The sequence below is a fragment of the Centruroides vittatus genome, unplaced genomic scaffold (genome assembly GCF_030686945.1).
Source record: "Centruroides vittatus isolate TY-2023 unplaced genomic scaffold, ASM3068694v2 contig_119, whole genome shotgun sequence".
In the NCBI taxonomy this organism is placed as follows: domain Eukaryota; kingdom Metazoa; phylum Arthropoda; class Arachnida; order Scorpiones; family Buthidae; genus Centruroides; species Centruroides vittatus.
In genome coordinates this window covers 1-15814 of record NW_027120762.1, presented here as the reverse complement: position 1 = coordinate 15814, position 15814 = coordinate 1, and the positions used below count along the sequence as shown (strand labels likewise).

The window sequence follows — 15814 nt, the reverse complement described above, 5'->3', positions numbered from 1 at the left end:
TGTCTAGTCATTGTGTCTAAAATGCAACTGTTGCTTTTAGACTTACAATTGTTTTTTAAATATAAGAGACGATCGATAGGATTAACCGATGTATCGCCAACAACCGCGAAGGTAAGAAGTTTAAGATTGAAATTATAAAAAAAGCGTATTAAAAAATTATAAAAAAAGTTAGTCGTAGAAAGCTTAAATTTATTTCAAATATTAAAAAACTAAAAGAATTTAAATTGACCTAATGTCTAGACATTCATCTTTCTTCGTCTCGAAAAATCTTGCAGAATATTCTTACATCTATTATTTAAATTTTATATAAAGTTTTTGAAAAAACTTACTTTTTATTGATCTTCAAATAGTACTATCATCCGTTGTCCCATTTTTATTATTATACGTTTGTACGCTTCAAAAAGAATAATTACATTTTTTTTAAAACCAACGTTTAAACTTGTTGTTTGTAAATAAATTTTTCCATTATGGTAAATGGATTGCGCTTTAAATACTGCTATTGAAATTTCTGATGATATATTTATTGAAATTGATATGACTGGGTTAACGTGATAGATATTATGGGTGGGGATTATTGTTTCTGAAAAAATTACGAAATACATTTTAAAAAAATACAATTAAATAAAAAATTTTTTCTAAAATATAAAAAAGATAATTACCATTATGCTCTAAAATTCTCCACGCTCCTTTGTGGAAGAAGCACACCTGATTTTCTTCATCGAAATTTTTAAGAATTTGCACGTTGTCCCATTTTTCAAAAACCATATGGTTTCCTTTATAAATTCTTCCTTCAAAATTTAAAGTGTATTTAGTAAAAAACTTGGTTTCTAAAATCGTCACAATCGACGGAGATCTCATCTTTGGGGTTAAAAAATGGGTAAAAGCGAAAGTATTTATACTCTAGGTTTATTAATATATGCGTTCACTTTCGCTAGTCCCCATCTTAGCCTACGGCATCAAAGTCGCGTCTTATCTGTCCCTCTCTATCTTTTTACATTCTAGGTCAAAGATAGGCCTCCTAATTCAAAGTCAAGAATTCGAGGTGACCCGATTCCCACACAAAGCGACTAATGTTTTATAGTTTCAATTAAAAAACGCATTTTTTAAGTTTTAAAAAAAATTTTATTTGAGTAAACTAACGCTACATTGGTTACATTTAATGAATATATTTGGTGGTATTTTACCAAAACGAAAATTATTGCGTACAAAAGCGAATACATAGTTATCATTAAAATATTTAGTATTAGGCTGAAGAATTTTTAAGTCTTGGTTTCTCGATATTTTGTAGAGAAAAAATAAGCAAAAGTATCCGCACGTAGAGCTATACGGACCTTGGAGCGTTCTTCGATTCCAGCGCAACTCCTTGGAATTCTGTCTTATGAACTTTATAATGTTCGGGATTTTTGGCGGTAGTCCGTATGAGTCAAAATAATAACAAGTCGAATTTCGGAAAAAAAGAGCTATCCAGTGTCGTCCGGGATTTTTGCTGTTCTCCGTATTAACGATAAAGCTTCTCTTCTTTCCGATTGTTTGAGGTAATAAATCCGAGGGATAAACGCCACCGAATGTCTTGCTAATTTCGGAATCACCTAACGCCAGTTTCCAGAGCGTAATCGTATCCATTAGTTGTTTAGTAGTCGACGTAAATGTTTCGCGATCGATCGATTTCTATTGTATTACGATATTCTAAGAAGCATATGACGTTAACTGTTTCTGGCAAAGGTCTTTTGAACTTTAAATCGAAACTAACATTTCCATAGGTCAACACAGAGGTATGGTTTTCGGATGCTGCGCGGTCGGGAGTTAGGTCGAATACGTGGAACATGTATCCTTGAGCGTAGTCGGAATACGATATATTAGCGAATTTTCCGTAGGGAATTCCCCCTATTTCTTCGAATAATGTTGCGTAACTTCGAGCGTAAGATTTTGCGTCAAAGTCTGGACAGAACGGGTTGGGTGGGATTAAAATCGAATCTTTTATAACAGAAATATAGTTTAAGTCGAAATTTTCAAAATTGAAAGGATTTAAATCGATCTGTCCATTAAAAGCGTTATTTCGCACCAATCCGATTATAATTCTTTTCGGGATTTGACCGATTATCGCATTCGATATATTTGAACTTAAAATCCCTTTACTTAATGTAAATACTTTAATATTAACTCGTCGATAAGGCATTTTAATTACAGAATTTTCTAATGTTTTTTCCATTCCAATTAAGATGCTAGGACTTACTTCTATTCTATTTACTTTTAACGTAATATTCTTTAATCGAATCTGATAATTATCGGCCGTCGCCATTAGAGCGAAAGCGTCTTTCGAACGTTCCAATTTTATTCGAACGTCTACGCCGTTTATCAATAATTTAGGTTGATTAATAAAATCGAAATGAAGTCGTCCGTATAAATCTAATACTTGGCTTCTGCTGCTTTTCTTAAACCTGGCGACTAATCCTTCATTCTTGGTGTCTTTAATCGGGTTGGTTTCGTTTAAAAATCCGGCGGTGTCTTTGTAGAAGAAAGAGCTGGTTAAATAGGTTTTTTGCGCTTCTTCGGAGGAAAATAATAGATTTTCTATTATCGCTCTGTATGGGTAATTAACGTGCGTAGATACAGTTTTATCGTTAAATATCGTAGTACATTGAGAGAACATCGAATGCAAAAAATTATTCACGGGTGTTACTAAATCGGTATCGAGAGTAGAAGTTCCATTTTGTTTAGTAACAGTAACTTGCGCATTAATCGAAATACTGCTCAAATCTATTAAGTTTTCTCCGGAGCCGGGGATTAGAAATTCTATAGGAGATTTCTGATCGGTTATCGAAGCGATGGGATGTAGAATAGCCTCGGTAGTATTTAAAATCGCCAACTGGGTCGGAATAGTTTTAAAAAAATCTAGTTCCGATTTTAAACACGGGCAGGAGAAAGGATCCATTTTTTTAGGAGAAAATATCTACTACTTTCCTCTTCTTAGTATTCTTTCGTTTTACGCTTTTTCTTAGACGTTTTCGTTTTTTACCCGACCCGCTTTGAATTTTTTTAATGACGTCATCTTTTATTTCTCGACCCGCTTGATTAATTCTCGATAGAGCCGAGTCTTTTAACGATTTTCCCGTGAGTATATCCGACCCGATATCTTTCGCTATATTTAACGCTTTTTTTCCAATATATCGACTCGCGTGTTTTAAAATTGGTATTGCTTCGCGAAAAATTGAGCCGAAAAATCCATATCCTCGTTGAATCGGCCGACTTTTAAAGTACGGTCCTCTTCCCCATTGAGGAGTAACATAAGGGGTGTGAGGAAATATAGAATCGGGATATCCTCCCGTCTGCGAACGATAATAACTAATACAGTCCTCCGGTTTAAGCTTCATTTTATCAAATAACCGATTCTTTAATGAATCCGGTTTTATATACTTTTTCGACGAAAACACAATACCAAAAGCGTTTTTCCCGAAGTAAATATGACGTTTTCACCCGTTGATGTGCATATGTCTACGGTTATAGTCTCGATATAATTCGATCGAAGAGGGAAAAATAACGGAGTATTATAAATTTTAACGATTTGTTGATCTTTTTCTCCCATAACTGGAATTACTCGGAATAGTGGAGCCGAAGTATCGCCTACGTGATGCGATTCTATTAAATTAGAATATACAAATATTTCTGTTATTCCGGCGTTTAATTCTAAGGGATAAGTTCCCGTAAATTCTCCTTCGGAATATTCTAATCGATCGAATCCTAATATATCTTTTAATTGACTATTAAATTTTACGGTAGTTTCTCGTGGAACTTTCAATAATAACTTTTTATCGGGAAGCGATTTAAAACTGATTGTCTGAAATGATTTAAGAAATTCTCTTTGTCCGTATAATCCAATCGGTATATGCGTCGTATTTTCGACGTTTTCGATTTTTACTTTATCTATATATCTATTTTTTTCGATTAATGTAATAAATTCTTCTTTAAAATCGGTAAAAGATGAATTATATTGAATCTTTTCATCTTTTCCTCTTACAATATATTGTTTTAAATACTCTAGATTTAGAGCCGAAAGAAATGTAGGAGCATCTTGATTTATGCGTAATTCGCAATCTTGAGCGATCTGAATCGTCACAAAGCTGTCTTCTTTGTTATAAGAAAATTTAATAAGACCATCCTTTCCTAATTCTTTTAAATTATTCGTAATAGTCTCGAATATATTACTTGATTTGTTCTCTCCTATAGGATATAACGGAATTAGTGTAGTCAAATCATCAGTTTTTACTTTAATCAACTTCGTCTCTTTAGAAATTATGTTGTAAGTATTATTTTCGCTAGTTATATTAAACCACGAACGAGGTATTATTATCTGGGACAATGCCGCTTCCCACGACCCGCTTAAATTTATCGGTGGATTAATTTTCGATGTGAAGGACGATTGAGTATTTTTTGGAAAATAGTCCATACTCGCCGTACTGATAAGCGTAACATAAAACCTATCCATTTTTGACTTTCTGCAGTTCTTCGTTATAAAATCGACCCGTAATCGTCTGGTTGTTGTAATCTTTTAACACATAAGTGACCGGGGTCGTCGGAAATCGGTTTTTTATATAGAAAACCTCTTTACTCCATCCTGCCAAATATCCTCTAGAAAACGTTTTACGTTTCTTAGAAATTCTAACTTTATCATTAATTTTATATTTATATTTTATTTTCGTTTTCGTTTTACCGTAAAGTCGATTAAAAATTTGTAAATGGTGTTTAGGTTTCACCTCGGCCGGAGGCATTCCTATAGTTCGATGTTTACTATAATTATATGCCTTCACCAAATCGTTTAATTTATCGATATATTTATTAGAATTTCGATAGGTAATAAGACGATAAATTTTATTTTTTAAAGTTTTATTAAACCGTTCTACGACCGACGCTTTCGTTTCGGAATGAGTATAATAATGATTTATTTGATGTTTTTTAAATAAATCCTTAATAACAGAATTCATAAACTCTTTCCCTTTATCGGTATGTATCATCCTGGGTATTACTTTTCTAAATATTTTTTGAAATGCTTTTTTTATCGTTTCGGGTTTTTTGTCTTTTACCGGAATTACATACGCATATTTAGAAAACACGTCGATAGTTGCTAATAAATATTTTATTCCATTATTATCTTTCGAAAATTGTCGAACATCCATAAGATCCGACTGGAGTAGTTCTCCTTGATATAGCGCTTTAGTTTTACGGCGACTATAATTTTTTCGTACGGGTTTATGCAACGTATACGTATCTTGAGTCGATAGCCATTGTTCGACGGTTTTTCTAGGCAACTTTGTCGCTTTTATTAGTCTCGTTACGCCGCCAAACGATGCCGGATGAGATGGATTATAATAAATAGAGCTTAATAATCTTTCCATGAAATATGTTTTCTTTTAGACGAGCCAATCCGTTTAGGAATTTTCGTAGACGAAACTCTTTTTTTTCTTCTGCTAGTAATTGATCGTATGGGAGGCGGCGGAATCGATGGCGTTCGAAAACGAAGTATGGGCGATTCTTCTATTCGTAATCGACTCGATAGCGCCTTATTTCCTATCCATTCTCTAGGAATATTAGATTTAATAATCGCTTGATAAAATTCGTTAAATCCGACGGGCACAATAGAAGATTTTCGATTGCGCATTAAATGCGACATCAGATCTGCTATATGGGAATTAATTATCGGCTCATTATTTACCAGAAATTCTCCTTTTTCGTTCCAATCGTATTGATATTGCTTTAGTAATTGAATGATATGCGGAACATATTTTTGATATTCCAGCGGGACAGAAACTGATATCTGATCTTCGATAGTCGACGGTTTTGTCGGTTCTAACGATGGTTGCGATTCTTCGATCGGTTCTGATACCATCGAGACTCGAATCGGTTCTTTCGGTGCGTGAATAGTTTGTTTAAATCTCGAAATTAGTTGACTTAATAATTTAACTTTCAAATCATCGGATAAAGTACTTTCTTCTAATAAATCTTGGATATTATCGTGCAATCGTATTTCTGGTTTTTGCAGTTGATATTTAGGTACTAATTCGGGAGGTACTAACGCCATTCGTTGAGCCATTTTTTTATAATCCAAAAATTCTTTTAGCTAATGATATTATTGGATCTAAAATCGCGCCTAAAAATCCTCCCGATTGATTTATCAAAATCTTCTTTTTTGCTTGGAGACCTATTTTTTTATTTGCGAGTTTTCGAATACATTTTTTATATTTTTTCAATTTATTAATGTTTACCGGTACTCGGCCTTGCAGCGTATTATCGCAAATTTCGCATATGACTTTTATCTGATCGGGCGATGCTTCTTTTAACAAAGCTTTTCTCTGAGCGGGTGTTGCCTTTGCCAGCACATTTAACAAATGATAATTTTTTCTGATATTCTTCATTTTTGTGGAATATAAACCCAATACACGCCTTGGTTGTCGGGAAAACACGAATCTCGTAAACACAATTCTTTATCGGTCGACGGATGGAAATCGATAAACAAATAACCGTACGGTTTGGATGTCGCGATCATAGCGTACTCATTCAAGAGAAATCGGACAAAATCTTTACCAACTTCGACGAATGCGCTTTCCACGCTCTAGAAAACGACCCTCATTGTGGACAGACTGAAAATAATATTCCAAAAATGTATTTTGAATACGAAATTAAAAAATAAAATTGCATTTTCTCGAAAATTTGTGTCTTGTTTTATAATTTTTTTCGTCAACAGATGACGCTACATAAAACAACAGTGCACATGCGCGAAAAAACATAAAAACCAATCGCGAATTTAAAAATTATTTTATTCGAAAAGATGGCAGGGTGTAGTGACGATATGCTACCCGTGATTCGTTGGACAGCGTTTGTTCCATTGAAAGAGAAATTATTAGTTCCATACGCTTTCTCTAGAACCTCGTTTCCCTGCATCGAGTTAGCAGAAGAATCTGCCAAGGCCGCGGCTAAAGCTCAACAGTTTCCTCCGACTGTTAAAATTCTATACTCTGTAGATGTTTGCCCTCGATTTAGACCAAAAACGAAACAGTTCCGTTGGATGCTGACTGCGAAAGAATCTTATCATCATTTCAGCCTGGAAATTTTAGAGAAATCCGACAAAACATTCGAAACTTTCGAAACATGTTTTTCCGACGCCGAGAAGCACGACCCCCATTGCGGACCCGAAAATAATATTCCAAAAATGTATTTTGAATACGAAAGTAAAAATCAATAAATCCAAGAAAAAATGTATTTTGAATACGAAAGTAAAAATCAATAAAAATTGTATTTTTTTTCTCGAAAATTTTGTGTTTTATTTAATAATAATACTACAAACCATTAATTGTAAATAATATATACTTTTTAAATTCGTTGATCTAAAAACAAATTGTAGCGTGAAAAAAAAATTCGAGACCTAACAAAAATTATAATGTAATAAATTCATTGACCTAAAAAAAATAAAATGGGTGTGTGGAAAAAAATTCGCGGACCAACGTAATAAATGTTGACCTAAAAAAAATGGGCGTGAGAAAAAATTCTCAGATTAACGTAATAAATACGTTGACCTAAAAAAAATGGGCGTGAGAAAAAATTCTCAGACCAACGTAATAAATACGTTGACCTAAAAAAATGTGCGTGAGAAAAAATTCTCCAACCAACGTAATAAATGATCACGTGAAAAAATAATTAATTCTGTTAATAACGATATTTAAAAAACGTGTCGCAACACGAAAAAATATATAAAAGTTCGAATAATATTTATAAAAAAAACATGTTGCAACATGAAAAAAAATATAAAAAGATATTTAAAAAACGTGTCACAACACGAAAAAATATATAAAAGTTCGAATAATATTTATAAAAAAACATGTTGCAACATGAAAAAAAATATAAAAAGCTCATTTGTCTAAACGATTGCATCATAAAAAAGCTTATTGGTCTAAAACAAAACTAATCGATTGCATCATACAAATTGATTTCGTCATATAAAGCGCTACAAACTAAAATTAAATTAGTATTATATTAATATCGGAAGAAGACAAGTCGTATAAAATGGAGACAAGAGAAATAGCCCTGCTCTCTGACGAATTAAATTCGTTGGTTGATTGGAAAGATTTCTCTAAATTAAATTTAACGGAAGACATAATAAGACGACTTCAAGATAAAGTTGATTGGGATATTATTTCTGAAAAAAATCTTAGTAATGAATTTATTGAAGAATTCCAAGATAAATTAAACTGGAATAAAATATGGAAAAGCAGACATTACTCTCCTACTTTTTTAAACAAGTATAATCATCGAATTAATTGGGATGATGTTTGTCGTTATCAGCAGTTAACAGAATCATTTTTGAGTGATTATTCTGATAATCTAAACTGGGATCTCGTATCTCAATATCAAAAATTGAGTCCACAATTCATTATAAGTTTTAAAGATTCACTCAATATGCCGCTTGTTTGTAAATATCAACGATTAACCGAAGAAACTATTAAAGAACTTGAAAACCATGTGGATTGGGAGATTATTTCAGAATATCAAGATTTATCCGAAAAATTTATGAAAGATTTTAAACATAAATTGGATTGGTGTAGTCTCATCAGTAATCAGAAACAATTATCGACCAAATTTATAACTGATAATTATCAATTTGCTCTAATTCGTGTTTTGGCAAAAATATGTGAAAGACTTTAATTTTTTTAAATATAATTAATACATTTATACATGTATTTTGTATACTTACTTCTTAATTGATGTAAATGTTTTTTTATTTCAATAAAAAAATGAAATGAATTGAATATTTCTGTTGTATTTTTTTAATTACTTAACACGAATCGGTTATAATGTATTTCTCCTCTCCCGGTGTTGGCCTCACATCCGGTTCGTTCGCTCTTTTACAAAACGAGGTCAAATCAACTCCCCCCAACGATATAAAGACGGGAGGTTTACTTTCTTCGGTTAATTCGTTAGCGAGTTTTTCTCTAAACACATACGCTTTTAATCTCACAAGGAAAAGAAAAAAATGGAAGGTAATTATCTAGATTTTTTTGTTATTTTTAAAAATAAGAAAATTAAATTATTAATAATTTTCATAGATAGACATTTTTTTTAGATTCTCAATCCTTATTTGTAATCGATCATCCTTTTACTTCTAAGAAGCGAAAAGCTACAAAAAATGATGATGCGCCAGCCGATAAAAAGAAAAAATACGATTTAATTATTTCAAAAGACGAAACAACTTATAAGTCGATTCCACCATATTCTGTATATATTTCTCATGGTTATAATTTAGAAATTAAGGAATTTCGCCAGCAATTTTACATCTGCTTAGCAAAATCAAACTCTAATGCAGAGATTCAAAACAGATTTAATATTCCTATCAAGGAATTCCCTTTTTTCCAAAAAGCTTTCGCAGCCGTAGAAAAATTCTTGGAGGAGTACATGTAAATAAAAGTAAGTAAAAAAATTTTTTTCCAATTTTATAACGTTTTTTAAAAAAATTATGTAAATTAATTGAATGTTTTTTTATCAGAAAAACAATTCTCTCCCTTCAAAGAATATTGTTCGAACAACGAGGGAAAAAAAAGCTCGACCTAGATTACATCAGGTAAAGAAAAAATGTTTTTGCTAATAGAATCCGCTTTTCAAAATTTTTTACAATGTTATCGAAAATCTAATCTCGAGTATGTTGATCCGGTCATATTTTTTAGAGATATAAAATCCGAATTATTTAATGTAATTACGAATTTTGGAAACGACTATAGAATTCGATTTGTTATTAGTCTTAAAGTAATAATGTATAAATGCGTAGAAACAGGACATCGATATGATTTTAAAGATTTTTTTTTACAAGCTATGCTGAACGAGTTTTATCCCCGTTTTTGGCTTGGAAAAATATCGATAACGCGATAGAAAAAATTCTAAGCGATATATCAATCGCCGTTACGTTAGGTAGTGGATGGATAATTTATAAACTGGCTTTTATAGATGTTCATAGATCGTCATATGATACAATTAATGGCGGGTGCGGATCGATAATTTTGCCCAAACAATTAGCAAACAAAAAATGTCTTTTAAATATTCAATGTAAAGACGATAAATGTTTCGTTTATTGCATTCTCGCGTCTATTTTCCCGCTTGCGAATAATAAAAATAAAGTATCTACTTACAGAAAATATTTAAAATTTATTAATTGTTCGAATTTAAAATTTCCCGTTTCTTTGGATCAGATATCGAGTTTTGAGAAATCAAATACTGTTAGTATTAATGTATATGGTTATAAGGCTGTCGTTTTTCCTTATTATATAAGTAAATTTAAGTTCGATAAAAATGTAAATTTATTACTTTATAAGCAACATTATTTTTTAATACGGAATTTTAATAGACTTTTACACGAAAAGCAAAGATCTCTTTATTACTATTGTAATAATTGTCTAAACGGATTTCAACGCGAGTCGAGTTTAAACTTACACAGAGAAATATGTACAAATTTCAAATTTCAAAGACTGTCGGTTCCTAAACTCGAAAATTCTATTCTTAAATTTACAGAATTTTTTAAAATGCTTAAACATGCCGTAGTCGTATATTGCGATTTTGAATGTTTAACTGAAACGGTTTCTAATGCGATGCAATCGACCGATACTAGTTTTAGTACTGTTACGCAAATTCATAAACCGATTTGTTACGCTATGATCGTATTAGATAAAAACGAAAGAATCATCTATTCTAAATTTTATTGTGGGTTAAATGCAGTAGAGGATTTCCTATCACGATTGAAAGCATTGTCGGAACATCTTATTAAAGAAATAAAACTGAATATTCCATTAGATCCTCAAACAATTCCAAATTCTATTAATCGAGATAAATGCTATATTTGCGGACGAAAATTTTCCTCTAATGATGTAAGCGTAATCGATCATAATCACCTAAATGGCCGATTTCGGGGGGTGGCTTGTCAGGGGTGCAATTTGAATTTAAATCTAAAACCATTTATTCCCGTTGTTCTGCATAATTTTTCTGGTTACGATTCGCATCTAATTTTAAAAGATATTACTAAAAAGTATATATCTTCTCTAAGAATAGTTCCCATCAATATGGAAAAATATACTACATATTCTTTAGATTGTTTTAAATTTTTAGATTCTTATCAGTTTTTAAACGCTTCTTTAAATAAATTGACAGATAATCTAGTACAGTCAAAGTACGACTTTCCAATCTTTAAACAATTTTTTTCCGATAATAAAAATAGCTATCTGTTGAAAAGAAAAGGCGTTTTTCCGTATAGTTGGTTTAATAATATTTCAAAATTAAATAATACTTCTTTACCCGACAAAAAATATTTTTATAATGATTTAACTAGAAGCCACATAAGTTCCGAAGATTACGATTTAGCTCGGCTTGTCTGGAAAGCTTTTAATTGTAAAAAATTTTCTGATTATTTGCAATTATATCAATTTGTCGATACAATTTTACTCGCTGATATTTTTACAAATTTTCGAAATTTATCATTAAAATATTACGATCTCGATCCTCTTCATTTTTTAACTTCTCCCCATCTTACATTTACTGCAGGATTAAAAATGGCAAAAATAGAATTACAGCTTTTTACGGATTTAGACATGTATCTTTTCGTTGAATCCGGCCTTCGGGGCGGGCTCTCGTTAGTATCTAAGCGTTTTAGTCGCGCTAATAACCCTTACGTATCTCAAACTTATGATAAATCGAAACCTCATAGTTATATAGTGATGATTGATAGCAATAATCTATACGGATTGAGTATGGTTCAATATCTCCCATATGGAGAATTTCGCTGGTTACGTCGAACGGAAATTGATGAATTTGATATAAAAAATGTCCCCTTAAAATCCGAAATAGGATATATACTCGAAGTTGATTTAGAATATCCTGTTTCACTACATAATCGTCATAACGATTTTCCCCTCGCAGTAAATCACGAAAAAATAGAATACGAAGATTTATCCGAATATCAGAAATCGCTTTTATCTTCTCTAAATCTAAAATTTAGCAATAATATTAAAAAATTAGTTCCGACTTTAAAAGATAAATTTCGTTATATTATACATTATAGAAACTTAAAATATTATCTAAAAGAGGGATTAATTTAAAAAAAAATCTATAGAATACTTTCATTTAAACAATCCCCATATTTAAAACCATATATATTTTTTAATAATGAAAAACGAAAAGCCAGTAAAAGCCAGTTTGACAAAAATTTTTTTAAATTAATGAATAACAGTTTTTATGGAAAATGTATGCAAAACGTTCGTAAACAAATTAATTTAAAAGCAGGATTGGATAAAAAGCAATGTAAAAAATATGTAAACGATCCCGCGCTAGAGAGTTTCCAAATAATAAACGAAGAGTGTAGCATTTTCAGATTAAAGAGAACAAATTTATTACTGAATAAGCCACTATACATAGGCTTTTGTGTTTTAGAATTAAGTAAATTACATATGTATTACACATATTACGAAATATTTAAAAATTATTATAAAGATAGGGTTAAGCTCTTGTATACGGACACCGATTCTTTAGTATTAGAAATTCATACGGATGATGTCTATGTTGATTTTAAACACAATCTGGCCAACATATTCGATTTTAGCAACTATCCATCGGATCATCCGTTATTCTCCGAAGAAAATAAAAATAAATTAGGTTATTTCAAAGATGAGGCGAACTCCATGCCTATTTCGGAATTTATCGGTCTAAAAGCTAAAATGTATTCAATTTCGGGAGAATGTATTGAAAAAAAAACAGCGAAAGGTATAAGTAAATCTGTTGTTAAACAAACTTTTTACCACGATCTTTATAAAGAAACACTACTTAAGAAAAAGCAATTTCGGCATACACAAACGCAAATAATAAGTAAGAACCATGTAATTACGACGCAATTTCAAAATAAAATCTCTCTTTCAGCTTTTTATGATAAAAAATATATTTTAAGTAATGGAATAGACATGCTATCCTACGGACATTATTCGATTTCTTCTTAGATATTTAGAATACTTTTCTATCGACTTTTTTTTTCTTCTATTTTAAAAATGAAAAAATGTAATCATTTTTGTATTATTGTAATCCTTATTTTCATATATGTAGCTATTTTTTTAATTATTGTAATGAAAAAAAATGTAATCATTTTATTGTAATAATTTTTATTATAACTTTTTTTGTTCTTATTTCTAGGGAGAGAATGTTTGAAATATCAGAAAAACAAATATTATTGTAATCCTTTATTTTGTAAATGTAGTGATTTTTTTTAATTATTGTAATGATGAAAATGTATCCCTTTTTTTATTGTTAATGTAATCATGTTTATTATAATTTTTTGTAATGAAGAAAAATGTATCTCTCATTTTATTATTACTGTAATCATTTTTATTATAACTTTTTGCTCTTATTCATAATAAAAAGAACAAGGGAGAGAAAAAATTGTGTCAAATTAATTTGTCGACAGATGGCGCCGGCTTAACAAAACCAAAACTTAAAAACCAAACCAAAAAATAAAAAATATATAAAAATAAAAAAATATATAAATATAAAAAGAAAAAAATAATTTAAAAAGAAAATGAAGTTTAATATTTTGCCAACAGATGGCACCTTCGAGACTTAACAATTTAATATTTTGCCAACAGATGGCATTGGCTTAACGAAAAGAAAAATATCTTAAATATTAAAGTATATATAATAATATTAATTCTCTTAAATAAAGAAAATATTGATTCTCTTAAGAGAGAGAGATCGTCGTATTGTAAAGAAATCTTAAAACATAACGAAAAGAAAAATATCTTAAAGTTATTATATATAATAATATTAATTCTCTTAAATAAAGAAAAAAATATTGATTCTCTTAAGAGAGAGAGATCGTCGTATTGTAAAGAAATCTTAAAACATAACGAAAAGAAAAATATCTTAAAGTTAAATATATATAATAATATTAATTCTCTTAAATAAAGAAAAAAATATTGATTCTCTTAAGAGAGAGAGATCGTCGTATTGTAAAGAGAAATCTTAAAACATCGTTTCTCTTAAGACTCGTCGATCTCTTAAGAAAATATATAACTGCGGCGTATTCTAAAAACGCTCGCTCACATTTCGCGGTGAAGTATATCCGAAGGGGCAACAAAAATGGGCGTGGTTTTAATGTCTACGAGAGCTTTTGGAATGCAAATATCGTAGAAACGCTCGAACGATTCAACGGTTATTGCCATTTTTAGCCCCTGGTGGACGTCTTTCCCTCGGGAGGTTGAGCGTTACTACAATAAAAGTTATAAAGTCTTAAAAGTTTAACAAATTATCCCAGAGTCTCTCTTATTTATACTACTAACGACATAAATTCCACTTATAAACACTAAACGACATAAATGCCACTAATAATTACTAAACAACGTAAATGCCACTTCATGTTGCTAAATGACATATATGCAACGTTAGTTCCACTTATAACTACTAAACAAAATATATTCCACTCACTGCCACTAAACCACATAAATGCCACTTAATGCAACTAAACGACATAAATGCAACGTTATTGCCACTGATGGTCACTATAGGATAAATAAATGCCACATTAGTTTCACTTATGGCTACTAAGCGACATAAATGACACTTATGGCTACTATACGAAATAAATGTTTCTCATTGCCACTAAACCAGATAAATGCTACATTAGTGCCACTTATGGCTACTAAGCGACATAAATGACACTTATGGCTACTATACGAAATGAATGTTTCTCATTGCCACTAAACCAGATAAATGCTACATTAGTGCCACTTATGGCTATTAATTAACCACTTGCCGTCCGGACCCGAGTTAACTCGGGCAACGTTTACACTAAGCACTGTCCGGACCCGAGATAACTCGGGCTAATTTAAATAATCGTACGTAAGAACTCGTTGCTCGAAATAATTCAAACAAAGCTTATTTACGTTCTATTGAATGTTGTTTATGACCTCAGCAAATTTCGTAATTTTACACCCAATAGAAATTTATGTTTTGGATCATTTTCTTGGTCCTATCTATAGAGATAGCATATCGGATCAAAAAACTCGTAATATATTTGATTATTTGCGGTATTTAATGAACATCTGTTTAGAAACCTATTGTCCCCTGAGAGTTGTATGAGCATAGTCCGCGAAAATCCATAAACAGCTGTTCTCAAGGACATTTAGCGTTATACACAGTTATGCGTCTGGTGTCGTGTGATCCGTAGCGATTTTTTTCTTATGTTAAAGATTTATTGTTTCTAAATAATACTTAATAAGAGAAATGAAGTTTTATACTAAAATGTTTTAGAAATGTAATTCATAAATTGGTGTATTAAATTTTTTTAAATTTTTTTTTGGGAGTTTTTCCTGTAAAGCACAAAAAAACAATGTTAGGTTAGTGAGAATAAGCTTAGCCTATAATATAAATAATAAGATGAAACTAATATAAAATTTATTAGAAAATAACGAAATACATCCGAGTATTTCTTTATTTTCTAGTTCAAACGTGTAGAAAACCTTTTTCCCCCTCAGGCGTTGTTGAGAATGACCCGCGAAATCTCACAGTCAGCTGTTCTCAAGGTCAAGTAACTATTTATAGCGTACTGTGGTGTGTTGTATCTGGTTGCAAGTTTGTGATACATGAATAATAAAATGTATCTAAATAATAGATAATAAAAGAAAACAGTGATATAAGATATTATATTTTCATTTATATAAAAAATACGTGGACAGAAGCTGTGACCATCATTTTCAAATATCAAGCAATACATGGAAAGTCTTGTAATAAAATTATTATACAAATATAT

At 30.9% G+C, this 15814-nt stretch overlaps 1 protein-coding gene and 1 long non-coding RNA gene across 2 annotated transcripts; one reads left to right on the top strand and one right to left on the bottom strand.

Annotated features, from left to right (window-relative positions):
* Positions 1–1630: 1630 nt before the first annotated feature.
* LOC136983100 (uncharacterized protein F54H12.2-like) lies at positions 1631–2932 on the bottom strand. Its single transcript, XM_067279733.1, has one exon. The coding sequence runs from the start codon at positions 2930–2932 to the stop codon at positions 1631–1633; it is 1302 nt and encodes a 433-aa protein (XP_067135834.1).
* Positions 2933–9006: 6074 nt separating this feature from the next.
* Positions 9007–9651, top strand: LOC136983094 (uncharacterized). The gene is made up of 3 exons (XR_010881978.1): positions 9007–9026; positions 9110–9450; positions 9530–9651. It is a non-coding gene; the product is annotated as an uncharacterized lncRNA (long non-coding RNA).
* Positions 9652–15814: the final 6163 nt, after the last annotated feature.

What these genes read in the sequence shown, in the direction of transcription:
- LOC136983100 (XM_067279733.1), bottom strand. Translation starts at nt 2,932, where the DNA reads ATGGATCCTTTCTCCTGCCCGTGTTTAAAATCGGAACTAGATTTTTTT.